General features: G+C 52.7%; 1 protein-coding gene across 1 annotated transcript; it reads right to left on the bottom strand.

Moving 5' to 3' along the window:
• Positions 1-4,480: 4,480 nt before the first annotated feature.
• Positions 4,481-14,717, bottom strand: LOC128076526 (maestro heat-like repeat-containing protein family member 2B). The gene is made up of 31 exons (XM_052674306.1): positions 14,484-14,717; positions 14,061-14,182; positions 13,787-13,909; positions 13,483-13,648; positions 13,227-13,325; positions 12,913-13,064; positions 12,404-12,547; positions 11,824-11,916; positions 11,512-11,581; positions 11,283-11,396; positions 11,124-11,197; positions 10,685-10,804; positions 10,432-10,539; positions 10,100-10,259; positions 9,933-9,973; positions 9,556-9,697; positions 9,387-9,439; positions 8,943-9,050; positions 8,559-8,678; positions 8,313-8,435; positions 8,022-8,177; positions 7,680-7,802; positions 7,290-7,369; positions 7,008-7,143; positions 6,799-6,891; positions 6,319-6,414; positions 6,028-6,151; positions 5,718-5,827; positions 5,123-5,275; positions 4,712-4,866; positions 4,481-4,575 (listed from the first exon to the last, which is right to left on the bottom strand). The coding sequence occupies exons 1-31, from the start codon at positions 14,659-14,661 to the stop codon at positions 4,524-4,526; spliced, it is 3,588 nt and encodes a 1,195-aa protein (XP_052530266.1). The 5' UTR covers positions 14,662-14,717; the 3' UTR covers positions 4,481-4,523.
• Between the last annotated feature and the right edge of the window lie 1,730 nt (positions 14,718-16,447).

Raw genomic sequence — 16,447 nt, 5'->3', positions numbered from 1 at the left:
ATGGCACTCTTTAATCTCCCATTTTAAATGCAATGTGCCCTGTTTCGATCAGAAACCAGGTAATCTCAAGTAAGAATAAAATTTCCCTTTCAAATACAGTACGCAACACAGGAAAGGCACTGCCAGTAATGATATCTGCTATGTTTCTAAAAAAGAACAAGAAAATCTTACATTTCAATTATATGCTACTGGGAACACAAATATAACTAGATTTCTTAAGAATGCTCTATCTGCATATGTAATTGAAGGAAGTGTTCCTATAACTGTAAGAAATCAGAATTTACAGTTCAGGAATATGCAATGGTTTCACAACTGATTATGGTATTCAGGAAGAATTTCAGTGACAATTTTTCTTTGTCAAAGCGTTGTTTTCCTGTCTTTGCTTTCAAATGGTTTTACTTTCCCATTTAAAATGAGGCCTGCTTTCAGCACACTCAAATGAGATAGATAAGCAGGTGGCATATAAATCAGTAACTCAACAGTTAAGTGTTGCTCACTTCAGAAATTTTATTTCACAATTAGCTTGCCCACATCTGCTATTGCATCTAGTAGATTTTCAAATTTGGTCATACATTCCAACGTTAAAAAAATCCATAGACAAATGTTTATCTGATTACATCTGGAATGCATTTTCAAAGATGAAGTTTAATCATATTGTCTATCTCAAGAGGAAAACATCATCTGTTACTTCTGAACCAGTTTACAGACTTTTCCAGTACATACAAGGCCACTCAGGATTTATGCAAGATTTGTCATCTGCACCTGTACCTTTTTTAAAATAAATGAATTACATCTTCTTATTTTTCCAGATGTGAACTGAAAATATTTTTTCAGGTATCATGAACATAGCTGCAAAGGTGATTTGAATAGGGACTATTATATCTGTGTGCTTCTAACTTCCACACTGTTTTACATATTCTCCACATACTTTTATGGATTCCACTGACTATATACAGTCTCTCTTAAAAAAAAAAAATCGTTTTTACTTTGTGACTTCATGCTTTGCACTTTTGTCAGCTCTATGATTGTATTCTTTATAGTGCAAGAGCAAATTCTAATTCTCCATATCTTTTAAAAAATACTTTTTAAGCAGCAGCTCTGGAAGATTTCCAGAATGATAAGTTTTATTATCTTCTTGCTCCCTCTAATTTTCTTTTTCTTTAAATAGAATTACTGAGCCATAATTGAAAAATTGTGGAGTTTCAGCCCATTGACGTGAAGAATGCATACAAGAAAGGATTATAAAATGATGGTTTTTATCCATAAAAACTTAAATCCAAAGCTTTTGGACTTCCCATTAAATAAGAATTTCAGAAATGAAAGGCAAGATGCTCACATTATCCCACATCTTAAAAATGTAATCTATAAAAGAAAATAACTGCTGGAAATCAGTCCAGCCACAGTTGTTGCAGTTAGAGTATAGATGAAAAGGGAAGGAAGAAAAGTCCAAACGATTTTCTGAGCATACCTTCTAAATTACCATTTATTATCATAAGCTACTTACAAGGAAATAGAAGAAAATGAACATAGACTCAGTGTTACTGCTCTTGAAGAAGCACTCATGATGTTTTCTATGGACTCATGTTGCAGCAACTGCTAGCAGAAATTAGAAGGGATTAATTACCTTTGTGTCTCCACATTATAGCACAAGTGATGAAAAATAAGTACTCTTTTCAAAAACCGGATGAGGTTTAACAAAAGCAAGTGTAGAGTCTTGCATCTGGGGAGGAATAATTGCATGCACCGGTACAGGTCGGGGGATGAGCTGCTGGAGGGGAGCTCTGCGGAGAGAGAAGGACCTGGGTGTCCTGGTGGACGACAGGTTGGCCACGAGCCAGCAGTGTGCCCCTGTGGCCAAGAGGGCCAATGGCATCCTGGGGTGCATTAAAAAGAGCGTGGCCAGCAGGTCGAGGGAGGTGATCCTCCCCCTCTACTCTGCCCTGGTGAGGCCTCTCCTGGAGTACTGCGTCCAGTTCTGGGCTCCCCAGTACAAAAAAGACAGGGATCTCTTGGAAAGAGTCCAGCGGAGGGCCGCAAAGATGGTGAAGGGCCTGGAGCATCTCTCCTATGAGGAAAGGCTGAGTGAACTGGGTCTGTTCAGCCTTGAGAAAAGAAGGCTGAGAGGGGACCTGATCCAGGTCTATAAATATCTGAGGTGTGGGGGGCAGAATGGCGAGGCCAGACTGTTTTCAGTGGTGAGTGGAGACAGGACAAGGGGAAATGGCTGGAAACTGCAGCATAGGAAGTTCTGCACCAATGTGCGCAAGAACTTCTTTGCAGTGAGGTGACGGAGCACTGGAACAGGCTGCCCAGGGAGGTGGTGGAGTCTCCTTCTCTGGAGATGTTCAAGACCTGCCTGGATGCCTACCTGTGCGACCTGCTGTAGGGAACCTGCTTTGGCAGGGGGGTTGGACTCCATGATCTCTGGAGGTCCCTTCCAACCCCTACGATTCTGTGATTCTGTGATATGACAGATGAAAGATGACATACAGCAAGGCAAAGAAGTGTCCTTTGATGGTCTGTTCTGAAAGGCCGGTGTTCAAAAACAGGACCTCTTCTGTATTTATCCCTCTCATCTTTCACAACCCAGATATATAAAACACGTTACTCACCCTACTAAATGTTTCTAATTTTCTGTATGTTACTGTTACAAATGTAACAGACAAAACTGTAAAAAAATAAAAGTGCACTGTTACCATTTCATAAACATACAAGTCACAAAATGCTGTCATCATTATTTCTAGCTCATATCAGGTCCTCTTTGCTTTTAAAATCCTGCCTATTACTCTCATAGCTGAACAACTTCCACTTGAAACCACTGTTCCCAGCAGCGAAGACCTCAGGGCATTTCATGCAGTATCTGGTCTCCCTCAGGTCTCAAGATAAATACCTGCACTTCAGTTCTTAGTTTATTCCTTATCTTAGCCTTTTATTACTACCATTGTTTTGACTACAAAGCTGAGGCCTGGCTTAGGCAGGATGTAGCAGTAAGCATGTGAACAGGTTTTCTCAGGAAGAAATACGACGTGTGATCCTCAGGCCATGCAACCTCATAGCACTGTGTGCTTTGTCTTCTGATCTGCAAGCTCCACCAGTCCACAGGAGACCAGCTGTCTTAGTAGCTCACAGCCTGAAATTCAGCCTTTCACATTGTTTGGCCTTGTTTTTTCTCAGTCGCTTCAAGATTTAGTTCTGATGTCTTCAATGAATATGAGAAATACCCTGGGACTGTCTGAAGGAATTAGACAGCAAACTTAGCACAGAAGTCTAGGTCTAACACCACTGAGGAATCAAGCCATTATGTGTCAAACCTGGAGGATGGCAAGCTCGACTCACACATCTCAGGAAATCAATGAATTGTAATGGTGACAGGTCTGCCGTGCGTTACAACATGCTGCAGCCAGGACCCACTGGGTAGGCGCCTGCAAAGAATATTTCACCCTTCTATTCTTCACATTCACTGCTGAAAGTCCTTTTCTGATTGACTATTTTACTTCCCTGGCTTGGGTGGGTGTTGAGTTGGGTGGGGGGAAAATGGAATGAAATGCACCAAGGGCAAGCTAGAGGCTTGTGTCTAGGCAAGAGCAATGCCAGGTACCAGTATAGGTTGGGGGCTGACCTGTTGGAGAGCAGCGTAGGGGAAAGGGACCCGTGGGTCCTGGTGGACAGCAGGGTGACCATGAGCCAGCGCTGTGCCCTTGTGGCCAAGAAGGCCAATGGCACCCTGGGGCATACTAGAAGGGGCATGGTTAGTAGGTCAAAAGAGGTTCTCCTGCTTCTCTGCTGTGCCCTGGTGAGACCGCATCTGGAGTATTGTGTCCAGTTGTGGGCCCCTCTGTTCAAGAAGGACAGGGAACTGCTTGAGAGAGTCCAGCACAGAGCCACAAAGATGAGGAAGGGACCAGAGCATTTCCCTTACGAGGAAAGTGTGAGGGAGCTTTGGCTTGGAGGAGACTGAGAGGTGACCTACTGAACGCTTCTAAATATGTCAAGGATGTCTGTCAGGAGGATGGAGCCAGGCTTTTCTCAGTGACATCCAGTGACAGGATAAGGGCAACGGGGACAAGCTGGAACAGAAGAGGTTCCACGTGAATGCTAGAAAAAAGCTTCTTCATGGTGAGAATGGTCACAGAATACTGGAACGGGCTGCCAGAGAGGTGGTGGGGTCTCCCTCTCTGGAGACATTCCAAACCTGCCTGGACGCATTCCTGTGTGACCTAACCTAGGTGTTCCCAGCAGGGGGATTAGATTAGATGAGCTTTTGAGGTTTCTTCCAATCCCTGACATTTGGTGACTCTGTGATTCTGTAACTGGTATGGAGAAGAGACAGCAGCTATTAAAATGAAGACTTGGTTAAAAAAAAAAGAGTACTATTTATTAATTAATTAATTTATTTATGTATTTTTAATAAATAATACAATTTTTAAGCTCATCTTCCCTTTCTCTTTTCTCTTTTCTCTTCTTCTCTTTCTCGTTCTCTTTCTCTTTCTCTTCTCTTCCTTTTCTCTTTTCACTTCGCTCTTCTATCGGCTCCACCGTTGTAGACAAAACTCCCTTATTCTCCTCCACATCTCGCTAGAAAAAGGAGAATCACAAGTTGTGACTAGGAAATTGCTGTGTTTCCTCCCGGGAAGCATTCCTCCTTACTTCCTCTGACAGAGGCAAGCTACAACTGGGGCTGCACCAACAGCAAAGGCAGGAGTGCCGATACCTGTCTGTGGGCCCAAGCAGCCGGGAGAAGTTGTCAATCATGACCTCTTTGTGGCAGCAGATGAGGATGACCACCGCCTGGCACAGGAAGGGCATGAACGTGCTGTGCTGCGCGGATGATGTGCAGCTGCGCAGGATGTGGAGGATTGGTAGCACCTGAAAGAAGAAGGGCAGAAAGAATGACTTGCTGCATCCTGGACTCTGCAGGGCCTAACGATGGACATTCAGCACATGAGCAGTGCCTGCTCCCTTGACATGCTGCCAAGGCCTGAGCCTAAATTGCACGCCAGCCACCCTGTCCAAGCCCTGGCTCTGCCCTCGCGCTGTGCTTCTTTAGCACAGGAGGCAAATGGCACAAGGCGTAGTGCAACAGCCAGCGAAAGTCCAAGAGAGGTGGAAGAAAGTCTCTTACGTCCCGACAGATGTCCTTCCCGTACATCTGCAGAAAGGTGATCATCCACTTCCCAGCTGCACGCACGCGCATTCCTTTGCCTTTCCGCAAGGTCTCCTTGATGGCCATCAGGAAGTCAACGGTGCGTTCCAGGGGGAAGTTGCTGCACACCATCTGCAGAGAAAAGAGAAGCAGGAGAGATCTCATCACTGCTCTGCGGCAGCTCTTCAGAACAGAAAGCAGTCTTGAGGGCGTTCTTAGTTCAGCAGCTTGCCGGTCACTCAGGGGCCATCACAACGCTCCTGCTCTCCTACCCTGCTGTTTATACGGAAGGCGGTTGAGCCTTCTCTCAGCTGCTCCACTCATGGTTTCTGCTTACATGCAAAGCCTACGTAGCAGCCACAGTCACACACACACACAGACACACCATGGAATCAGCTCCTTGCATGGGGGGCCTGAAGGGCAGACGTAGCTCAGAGCCTCCTGCTACTTGCTGAGAAAAGAGGTCTCAGGGTGACAGCTCATTTTGGACATGGTATGACAGGCTGGGGACAGCCTAGGGTCGTGCAGAAGCCTATGCACTGAGATGCCACCACCCCTTTTTGGGTCCACTTACCCTTGCCAGTTTGGATGAGGTCTGGAGCTGAGTGATGGAGCTGCAGTCATTCAGCCCCTCACACAGGCTCCCAGTGTCTCCTGACTCGATGACTCTGTTGGCCGCCTTGGCTGGAAAGAGCACGGGAGAAAAGGGAAGTCATGCTTTTGGAAACGGAACTGCTTTCCATGGGGGAGAGACTGAGGACAGGGTGGGGACAAGAAGAGAGCTGTGCACAGTGCATCTCCCTCCTGTACACAGGGCCCAGCCCGTGGGGCTCTGGTAGCGCTGCGGAGGAGAGCACAGGGCTGGTGCATCCCGCTCTACTCACCTTGCATTTGCAGAAGGGAGCTCAGGCAGGTGGCGGCCAACTGGCGGGATGTGGGCACGGGGTCACATGTCAGCGGAGCCAGCAATCCCACCAAGGAGCCAAAGGACTCACAGGCATCTCCTCTCTGCAGGAATGAGAGGCAGGAACAAAGCTGTAGGCAGCCCCAGCTCTCCCCAGCTTCTCCTGCCCGTGCCTTCCCCATGCCAGCATGCACAGCTGGGCAGAGCTCGCCTTCCAGCTCAGGGGCACTGGGGAGGGAGCAGGGGGCATGCAGTGGGGCTCTTTACTCACCGGAAGCTCTTCACAAGCAGCCAGCAGCTGGGAGCAGGTCTGCAGGGCCCTGTTACGCTCCCACATGTTGTTTGAGGTCAGTGATCTCTGCAGGACCTGAAGCAGAGCATGTCTCACCATGGACATTTTTCCCTTCGTGCCATCCCTCTCCCTGTCCCTCTTTTCCCAACAGTTTCCCTCAGGTCCTGCCCTGTGGCTCCACGTGGACCCCCGCCTCACTGTGCGCTGACACTGCTGCTCCCATTTTCTGCAGATACTGCTGCCTCCTAACCCAGGAGCTTTTCCTCGGCTGTGCCCTGCCAGGGGCTGGCTCCTGCCTTTCCCCCTGCAGAGCCCATTTCTCTGCCCATTTCTCAGCTCGCAGTGAGCTGGCCTGTTAGCAGGAGATTTCTCCCCCTTCGATCACACTCTCAGTCCCCAGCTCTCTGTCCCTGCTATCAACGGGCACCATGCTTCCTCCCTTGCCCCACACGTACTCACCTGGACTATGTTCTGGAAGAATCCCCGGGTGGTCTCTGTCTCAAGCAGGACCACCATGAGCCGGCCCAGAGCTTTCAACGATGCCTGCAGAAGCTGAAAGCAGGAGAGGGGATTGAGGTGTGGCATCACGGCTGCTGCCGGAGCATAGGCCGTGTGTGCTGAGGTAGGGCTCTGACGCAGAGGTGGCCGGGAAAGTTACGGCAGGTTACCTGCAGGTACTGTGCTGCTTGCCGTGACTTCTTGATCTTCAGCATCATCTCTGCTGAAGGGTGTGACACAATGTTCTTGCAGCACAGAGCCAACATTTCACGTGCATCCTTGCTTCCTAAAGAGGGCTTCAGCTTGCTGACGGGAGGAACAAAAGGAAGAGAAAGCAGAAAGGGCCTTTACCACTGCTCTCCAGACTGGTGCAGACAATGTCTGAAGCTTCGGAAGCTACCCTAAAGGGGGACCACCATCTGCCTTGCAAGCCTAGAGGCTCCCACCCTTACCTCAACTGCTCCAGGGCCAGAATCACCTTGAGGGGCACTGGGGAGACAGGGGTGCCCAAGTAATACTTCTTCAGCAAGTCCTGCAAGTACCAGAGCAACATTGTCAAAGTGGGCAAGGGCCACAAGAGAGCTCTTCTGCCTGGCCCACAGACAGAAACAACTGCCACACACCAGCCCCATCCGTTCCCACATTTCCCATGCAAGCACTGCAGGATGCAGCAGCTCCACAGCTGGTGGACCTAGCCCGCTGCCTGCTGCTGCCTGCCAGCACCCAAGGTCCCCACCAGCTGGAGGCCTGTGGCTGAGGGAGACCTGCATGGCTCCAGGGATGGGAGCCTCGTGGCACAGCCCGGAACTCCTCTACAGAGAGCCCTGGCTCTAGGCACTCACCATCAGGATCTCCAGCAGCTTGCTCTTCAAGGAGGGGTTAAAGAAGGCGGAGCCACCCACGGCATGGACAGCAGAGCTGAAATCAGTGATGCTCTGCACCAGCGCGAGCTTGTTCTGCAAGTCCTGAGGCCAAGAGAGAAGAACATTCTTTGAACTGTGGGAAGGGCCAGGGGCTGTCAAGGGGACACATGGGGCAACGCTAAGGGAGGGTCTTGGATCTTCATCTGGGCACAAACCGTTCTGTGAGGGACCTTTGGAAAGAGAAGGCCCATCTCAGCATCCCCCCACATGGAAGGGCTGCAGCTGGGTGCTCTGACACCCTGGCAGACTTCAAGCTCTCACCTGGCAGCTGCAGCTGTACAGCAGCAGGATGTTGCCCACAATGTCTCCCTCCAGGCGGGCGAGCAGCTGCTCCTTGGAGGCTCGCAGTGCCAAGCTGCCATGGGCGAGGATGAGAGCGCTGCGTGTAGCCTGAGCTCTCGCGCTGTCCAGCTCCGTCTGTGTGAGGAGAAATGCCTTGAGACACTCGCTCAGCAGCCCCCAGTGCCCTGCGGTGCACCTGGGCTCCCAGGGCAGGAGCTGCTGTGAAAATAAGGCAGAAGACTGCCAAGATGGGAACCCGTAGCACTTTACCTTCTTGCGCCTGGAAATCCTCCCATTCCGGCCTTTGCACAGCCTGGACGCAAACATGGTGAGTGTGTCCAGGACTGTGTGGAAGTTGCTGTCAGCAGCATGGCTGACGAGAGAGATCATTCCCTGCACAAAAGAACGAGGGGCAGTTGGCGCAGGCCTGAACCTACTGGCACGGCCCTCTGAGAAGCCCTCTGCCCCAGGGACAGAGCGGGGATGCTCACAGAGTTGGAGGAGAGGAGAGCTCACCTGGGCCTCAGATGGCTCCTCTGCATTGGATTCCTCCAGGTGCTGCAGCAGCTTCTCCTGGACATGGAGGACTTCCTTACAAGCTCCCAGAACGGTCCCCAGAGCCTTGTACAGGAAGGTCTGCGTGGGAAGGGAAGGAGTAAGCTGGGATGTGGCAGCAGCCTGACCTTACGGGAGAGGGCTAGATGGGAAGGACCCACACTCCCTGGGGGTCGCTGAGAGCAGCTGTGGAGCAGAGCTGTAGCCAGCCCCAGGCAGTTTGCAGGGAACCGCCCTGTGAGGGCACAGGCCGTGGAAGCAGCGTGAGCAGCCCGTGTGGGCAGAGCACCAGCCTCAGCCCCAGCCCCAGTTGGGCACTGCTGATTAGAGCCGCGGGGAACTCACCTTTTCTGCAGAGCTGCTGGCAGAGCTGCTCAGCCGCCGGCTCAGCTCGCAGCTCAGGGCCTTGGTCCAGGCCTCGTCCTCCACGACGTCCAGCGATGCCCTCAGGAACTGTTGGAGAACAGGAGAAGCCAATGTTCCCTTGCCCTTTGCCTCTTCCCGCGTTCCCAAGTCACTGCAGCCTTCTGGGGAGAGGTGCCTGGAAGAACAGCCCCTCTCCCAGCTCCCCCCAGCATTCCCTCCATTAAAGCCACCTACTGCTCCTCTCCTAAGACCCCCCTTGGGCTTGGGACAAAGAGGAAGAGGCAGCGCTGCAAAGGCGAGCAGCTGCTCCACAGCAGCTTTTGAGAGGCTGCTCCTGTCCCGTGGTGGCTCGTATGGGAGCGGGGCTCCTTGTGGCAGGCAGGCAAGCATTTCTCTGCACCATGTCTCTCCACAGTGCTGTACCTTTAGCAGACGGTGCTCCCAGTCTTCAGAGTTCGGGAAGCTCTCATCTTTCCCTGCACAGCAACAAGAAGCAAAAGAGCGTTGCTTGGAATCAAGCCACAAAAGAAGAGCTGCACCAAACCTGGCTTGGCTTGGGCACTCGCCCACTCCCTCCCCACCAGCATTTTACCTTCAAGACGCTGCAGCAGCAGGGGGATCTCAGCAGCCCACTTGGCCCCCACAGCTCTGTGGATCTTGCTGTGGAGGTTTTGCAGGAGCAGCAAGGCAGCGGCTTGGAGTTCGCTGCCTGCGGAAGGGCTCCCTGCCACCACCTGTGCGAGAGCAAGGAGAAACAGGGTCACTTCTGCTGCAAGAGAAGCGGCTTCCCCCAGGAGGAAAGCAGCTTGGCTCTGCCCTGATGGGCAAGGAGCAGCCAGCAGCTTGGCCCATGACATTGCAAGCTAGGAAGAGAACGGCATCCCCAGGAGTGAGGCAGGTGCTGGCACGCTCGGCCATGCTGCTTCCTCCTCGGGGCTTGTGGCACCGGCCTCAGGAGCATCTACTTACCAGCAGACGTGCCAGCAGTGTCTGGGGAGTCAGCAGTGGGCCTGCGAGGAGAAAGAAGTGCTGAGTAAGACTCCAAGACGCTCTGTGCCCTGCCACGTGCACCTCTGCTCTCCCTTCTGGGTGCTAACATGGGTCAGCAGAGCTCACGGGGGAGCTTCTGCTCCTACCTTGAAACATGGAGCTGAGGAAGTGGGGATCCAGATCTTCCATGTCCCGCACCGTCAGCTCCCCTCTCTTGGCCAGGGCTTGGACGCAGCGGGAGACCGGGATCAGCATGCCGGTGTACTGGGCTGGCACCACGTACAGCAGCAGCCTTGGCCACAGGAGCTGTAGGGAACGAGGCAGTTGAGCATGTCAGCATTCCTGCCTCCGCTCAGAGATAAAGAGGACTCTGAATTTGCTTCAGAGCACGCTGGAGGACAGACCTGAGGTGTTGGAAGGGGACGAGGAACACGTGGTGCAAAGGCAAGGAGTGGCAGCAGGGCAGAGTGTGACTTACTTTGGAGATCCCTCTCGCAGAGACATCCAGTGACCCCAGGATGTCCATACACAGCTCTTGGAGGGCTCCCTCTTCCTGGGCTTCCTGGGTAGAAAGGTCTCCGGCTGCCTGCACAACAGTGGTGTTGAAACACTGGTTACTCTCAGTTCTCAGGAGCCTCTCAGGAGGCTCAGGTGTGGCCCCACCGGTGCTTCTTTCCCAGCCTATGAGCTGCACAGGTCTTCGAAAGGAAGATGCTGCCCACTGTCCTCACCCTTCTTCCCGTGGTGCGGCTGAACTCCATGAAGATGTGCCCCACCACATCCCAGGCTGAGCAGCTCCAGAGGTTGGCGCTGAGCAGATCCTCAATGAAGTGCAGCACGGCCCTCCTCACCTGCCAGGGGTCAATTGTGGGTGTGATTTTCCTGCTCAGAAGGCCAAGGGAAGCCACCTGCTCCTCAGGTGCCCTTTGGGCATGAGCAGAGATGACAAAAGCAGAGGAGAAGAGGTGAGGGCCAGGCCTTAGCACCAGGCTGTGCACTTTCCATGCACAGCACAGGGACCCGACCGCTCGACTCTGCCTGCTCTCCTGACAGGAGCCATCGTGACCATGTGGTCGATGCCCCAGCACATCCCTGGTCACCCCAGGCCCTGCCTGGCAGGGCAGCAGCATCACCACCCTGACAGTGCTTTCCTTTCCCCAAACAGCTCACCCGGGTCCTGGGGTCACTGCACACACGCTGCACAGCCTCTGTAATCTGCGGCAGCTTCTCTGTCATCGCAGGCTCTGCAAGAGATGCACAGAAGCATGCGTGGAGGCACAACTCAGATGGCAAAAGGGATCCCTGGAAGTCCCGACCCGTGGTACTGACCATCAGAGCGAGCCAGAGCGCCGAGCAGACCCAGGGCTGCCACGCATCCAGCCTCCCACTCATCGCCCAGCTGCGACTGCAGAAACAGGACCGTTTCCTCTGGGCAGATTCGGGCTGCAGGAAGGAAATGCCATGCTGTGTTAGTGAGCAACTCGTGCCCATTTGTGAGGTTACAGAGAGATGTACTGGCCAGAGCACCGGCAAGCATCGCCAGAGCTCCTCTCCTTACCCTGCAGCAGGATGCAGCGGGTCAGCTCTGCTCTGTCAGCCTCGCTGTGCTGCTTGGCGTCATCAAAGAGCTGTGGGAACAAAGTCCGTTTGGGAAAATCACATGAGCATTGAGGATGGAAAAGACACTGTGCTGCCAGCTCCTGTCTCCCTTGACACTCTCAGGAAGAGGACACACAGACAAAACTAAGCCTGCCCCACAGGCATGCAGGAGCTAAGGCTGAGCAGCCATCAGAGGCTCAGAGCTTTGCAGTCCTCCTGAGGCTTAGCCCAGAGGGAAACTGCTGTGCACACCAGGATAGGCTCCCCTTACCTGGTAGAACACGGCACTGGTGACGGCCAGAAACTTGTCCTTAGGGATGACAGACTGAACTCCCGGTAAGGCCTCCAGGAACATATGAAGGCTCTGCAAGAGAGCAGCAGAGGAAGAAAGGGCTGAAGCCACATCTAGCCGCTTGGGAGCAGAGCAGAGGAACTGTTTCCCAGTGGTTTGTCTGCTGGGAGAAGCTCCCACACAAGCGTTCTTGTTTGTCCGTCCCCCCCAGCAGCACCAAGAGAGGCTCTCTGCTCTTAGCTGAGCCTTGGGGCTTGGGCATCATTTGCAGGCATTTCCCGCCCGCAGCCCTCTTCTCCCCCATCAGATTCAGGAGCCCCCATGGTGGTGGTGAAGCCTCCCATCCCCAGGAGATGGGCACCAGTGACTCTTGGCTTCCTCCTGGCTCCTGTCCACATTGTTCCTTCCTGGACTGAAGAGCTCAGCAAGCCTCAGACTTCCCTTGAGCACCTTGTCCTTCTTTCTCCAAGGACTGCCCACCTCCTCCCTGCAGCCCCCTGACCCCTTGTGGCACCTGCACGGGCCCCACGTCCACACCGAGCCCTGTGCAACATCTTACCTTGGCCACCCTGCAGGTGTCTTGCATCTCCTGACACGGGTGCACGAGCCAGAGGAGCCGCTCCCAGACGTGCTCTCGGGGCAGCTCCTCTTGCAGGAGGACAGTCATCATGGCAGTCACAGCCCCGAGAACGGCCTGTCTGTCCTGGAGAGGGATGGCAGAGGCCCAGCATCAAAGACTGAAGGTCTGCCCTTGCTACAGAGAGGGCTTTCTTTTTCCCTTCCCCTTCCCCACACCCCTGTGCCCAGCAGGACATGGGCTCGCTCTCCCTGGGCAGGCAGGTTTTCCCCATACCCTCATCCCCGGCTCTCCCTGCCACAGTGCTGTGACTTGTGACTGCTCCCTGGCAGGGAGATCCAGCCCCAAGCACAGAGCCAGTTTGGGGCCCTTTGCAGAGCCAGCCCACACCCTCTCGACACCCCTCTGCTCTCAGCCTGCTGGGCACAGACAGAGCTGCCAACATGGATGCCCCAGCTGCCATCCCAGGCTGGGAATGCAGCAGTGCTCACCTCTTCCTCCTTGCAGTCCTGCCAGTTGCTGACCACAAAGAAGAAGAGCTCATGAAGATTCTCATACATCTGCTCTTTCTCTGTGGCAGGCCAGGGGCTGTGCTTTCCAGAGGACAAGTGAATCTTGACGCCATCCATCCATTGTTTCACAACTGAAAACAAACAAAGAAACAAACAAACAAGTAATTAATTATAGAAAACAACAACAACAGCGCAACAAAACAAAAGAAGAGAAAAGGCAGCCTGTGAGAGTCTGCAGCAGGGTGAGGTGCAAGGGCTGTCCCCAGCCCCCCTGCCTTGGGGCCGGCACTCACCAGCACAAGCAGTGCGCAGGGTCCGGCCACTCCTCACCCGGCCCACCACACTGCACAGGCCGGCCAGCGTCAGCCACACAAAAGAGATGCACTGCGGAGCTGCAGAGAGGAAGGAGAAGGGCACGGTCAGAGCCTCAGCAGGGAGGGAGGAGAGGCTGCAGAGCCCTGCACCCCCCAGCTCTATGCAGATCATGCGCAAGGGGAGAGACCCCTCTCCCCAGTTGTTATAGATGTCAGGAGGCTGAGGGCACTCTACCATAGATGCTGAAGAGTTTGCTCAGGGTGACGAGCACAAACTCCTTGCACATCTCCCGTGTGGCCTTCAGGTGGCCCTGGAGCTCGGCCATCACCATGGAGAAGTGAGTCCGGGCCAGAGCCACCAGGACATTGCTGGCAGCCGTCCTCACGCTGTCCGTCACGCCCTGAAAAAGAGGCACTGGTGACACACGGCACAGGAGGCTGCCCGAGCCTTCCCTTGGAAGGGCTGAGCCAGCGCCGTCTGCCAGCAGAACAGCAGCACGGGCAGGCAGCTCCCTTTGCCTTCGGGAGTGAGCCCTCACCTGGGCTGCTGTCAGGTCCTGGGACACCTCAGCCAGCAGCCGGTTCACCACTCCGCACGGCGGGCGGCTGTCCTCTTCCCCCAGGACGTGCTCCAGCTCGCAGTACGCCTGCTCTCGGTCACCCTGGGGACAGGGATAGGTCACGTTTTGCTTTGCCCTTGTTCCCGGGGAGCCGCCCGCTGCCGCCCATCGCTATGCCGATGTGCTGCCGGGGCCTGGCAGCCACGGGACAAGAACCAGGGCAAGGAGCGATGCTTGGACGTCCCCAGCTCACCTCCTGGTCTTGCAGGCGCTGCAGCAGTAAAGTCACGGCACAGGTGGGGACAGGGCTTTCCACCCTGCCTCTCTCCCCGCGACGTGTGCGTCTGGGCATGCAGCCCACACAGGCAAAGAGACCTGGAAGGAAAGAGCAGAGCAGCTGCCGCCGGTGTTGCTTGGAGCCAGGGCCGAGCATGCAGCCAGCTCTGGGAGGAACGCTCCTCCAGCCCCACAGCGCGGGGTGGGCTGAGCTGGCACAGGCGTGGTTGGTGGGGAGAGGGGAGAGAGCCTTCCCCTGGCTGGGGTACTGGGGAAAGCACAGTGGGCGGCTGCACTCAGCAGAGCAAGGACAGTGCTGCTGGCACGTCCTAAACAGGCATTGGAGGCACACACGTGCTCGGGCAGCACCACGGTGTCCAGAGAGGTGGAGGGACCTCACCTCGAAGGGCTCTCAGCCGCTCCATCACAACAGGATGCCTCCAGACAGACACAACGCTCTCTCTGGGTTCGCTTCCTGCGCGTCCCACAAGTGGACTGAGCCACCGCCCCCACCGCTGCCACAGGGGTGAAAGCCACAACTGTGACATCACAGCAAGGAGTGTCACCTCACAGAGCATGACATGCCCTGGGCTGGGTCCTGGGATCCTGTGATGGTGCCTGTTTTCTGTGTTGGTACCTGTCCGTGTAAAGGCTAAAGGCAGCTTAGAATAAACGGATCAGTTTGTTTATATTCGTTGCGTGGCACAAAGTGAATCTAGGATGAACAGTGGAAACATTTTTCATGTCTTACATTACAGTAACTTCAGAAGTCCCCCGTAACACACACACCTTTTTTTTCCCTGAGACATATGAATATTAAATTGATATCAGTCGCAACCTTTAAGTGATTTTTCAAAAGTCGTGATTTGTGTGACTGAAACGGAAACCATTAGGCAACTGCAGCTGTGGTATGAAGTTATGAAGATAGTTCTCCGATGAATTCCAGTATGTTTTATGTTGTCTTTCGAATGTCTGTTTACTCCTCTTGATTGAGGCTTCTTATAAAATTCTAGAAGTATAGCATCAGATACGATCTTCATTTGGACAGGTGACGGGACGAGGGGAAATGGCCTCAAGTTGTGCCAGGGTTGGATATCAGGAAACATTTCTTTGCATAAATGGTGTTAAGCACTGGAATAGGCTCCCCAGGGAGGTGGTTGAGTCAGCATCCCTGGACGTGTTCACAAACCGTTTGGATGTGGTGCTCAGGGACACCATTTAGCAGAGGGTTGTTCGAGTTCGGGCAGTATGGTCAGGCTGTGGTTGGACTCGATGATCTTTAAGGTCTTTTCCAACCTGAGCGATTCTATCATTCTATGACTCAGTGATTCTCTATAGTGATTTGGTAAAATCACAAGTAATAGGAAGAAAGACACTTCTTGTTTCCTTAGCTTCCAAATGCAGATACAGTATCTGATTGTACAGCAATATATAATGGGTGAATTTTTTCCTTTATGTAGTAAAAATGCTGTGGGTTTTTGGTTTTGTTTTCCAAATACTTAGGATCAAATCCTTTTTCTAAGATGTTTTAAGTGCATGGCACTGCTTCCCTCTTTGTTGGAGAAGTCTGAGGTTTTGCTAGCCCTCAGTTTGAAAGGGCAACTTCCCAAGAGAAATGTAACAGTTGACAGCAATATATACTACCAGAGGGCTGGGATGCAAAATAAAATGTTCTTTCACAAAACTGACTGTGAATGTTCATGAAAATTTGTTTCCCTTGGCACTGCAACAGAAAAGTGCTCCATTAAACCACCGGATTTGCACCAAGGATACTGCATTTCACAGTAACGGGCTAGGAAAGCCCAGCTGTCTGTTTGGAAGTCTGCAGATGAAAATCATCTAAGTTCACCAAGTCTGTTTCTGGGCGGGAGGCTCCCAAAAGCAGAAAGCCTCGACTACAGAGTACAACACACACAGGAGCTGTTGATAAAACGGAGTGGCTATCTAATTCATCAGCATCGTAATGACAACAGCTAATTAAAGACATGCAATATCACATGGCTCTAGCATGTACCTCCAGGGCCACTTTTCTCCCCACACTTCTCTTGCCACCTCACTGAAAGATGTAATGACATTCAAGATTGACGAGGTTGCCTTCCAGAGATACCTGACACCCTCCTTCTGCAGCATGTATTTGGTACAAAAGCTCTTCACAGACAAGACCCTGAGAATTTAGTTTCACCAATCAGATCTGGTTCAGAATTCCATTTCATAAGGCAGAGTGCGAGTAAGATTTAAATGGAGAGATTCTTGCAGCCAAGAGACTTCAGTACACCAAAGGCAAAGAAGGTAAAGCAAACAAGGATCCTCTAGACTCTCCCAAGCAATAGAACTACGCCTCTTGCCATAAGTAGGAGATGATAG

This window comes from Tympanuchus pallidicinctus, unplaced genomic scaffold, assembly GCF_026119805.1.
Source record: "Tympanuchus pallidicinctus isolate F22 unplaced genomic scaffold, pur_lepc_1.0 scaffold14, whole genome shotgun sequence".
In the NCBI taxonomy this organism is placed as follows: domain Eukaryota; kingdom Metazoa; phylum Chordata; class Aves; order Galliformes; family Phasianidae; genus Tympanuchus; species Tympanuchus pallidicinctus.
This window is presented reverse-complemented; position numbering and strand designations above follow the sequence as displayed.

Bases quoted from the DNA above. Each gene is read 5' to 3' on its own strand.
- LOC128076526 (XM_052674306.1), bottom strand. From the start codon at position 14,661: ATGCTCTGTGAGGTGACACTCCTTGCTGTGATGTCACAGTTGTGGCTT. The intron at 10,260-10,431 runs GTAAGTCACACT...CGTTCCCTACAG, and splicing joins CTGCGAGAGGGATCTCCAAA to CTCCTGTGGCCAAGGCTGCT. The intron at 6,415-6,798 runs GTGAGTACGTGT...GCTCTGCTTCAG, and splicing joins TCTTCCAGAACATAGTCCAG to GTCCTGCAGAGATCACTGAC.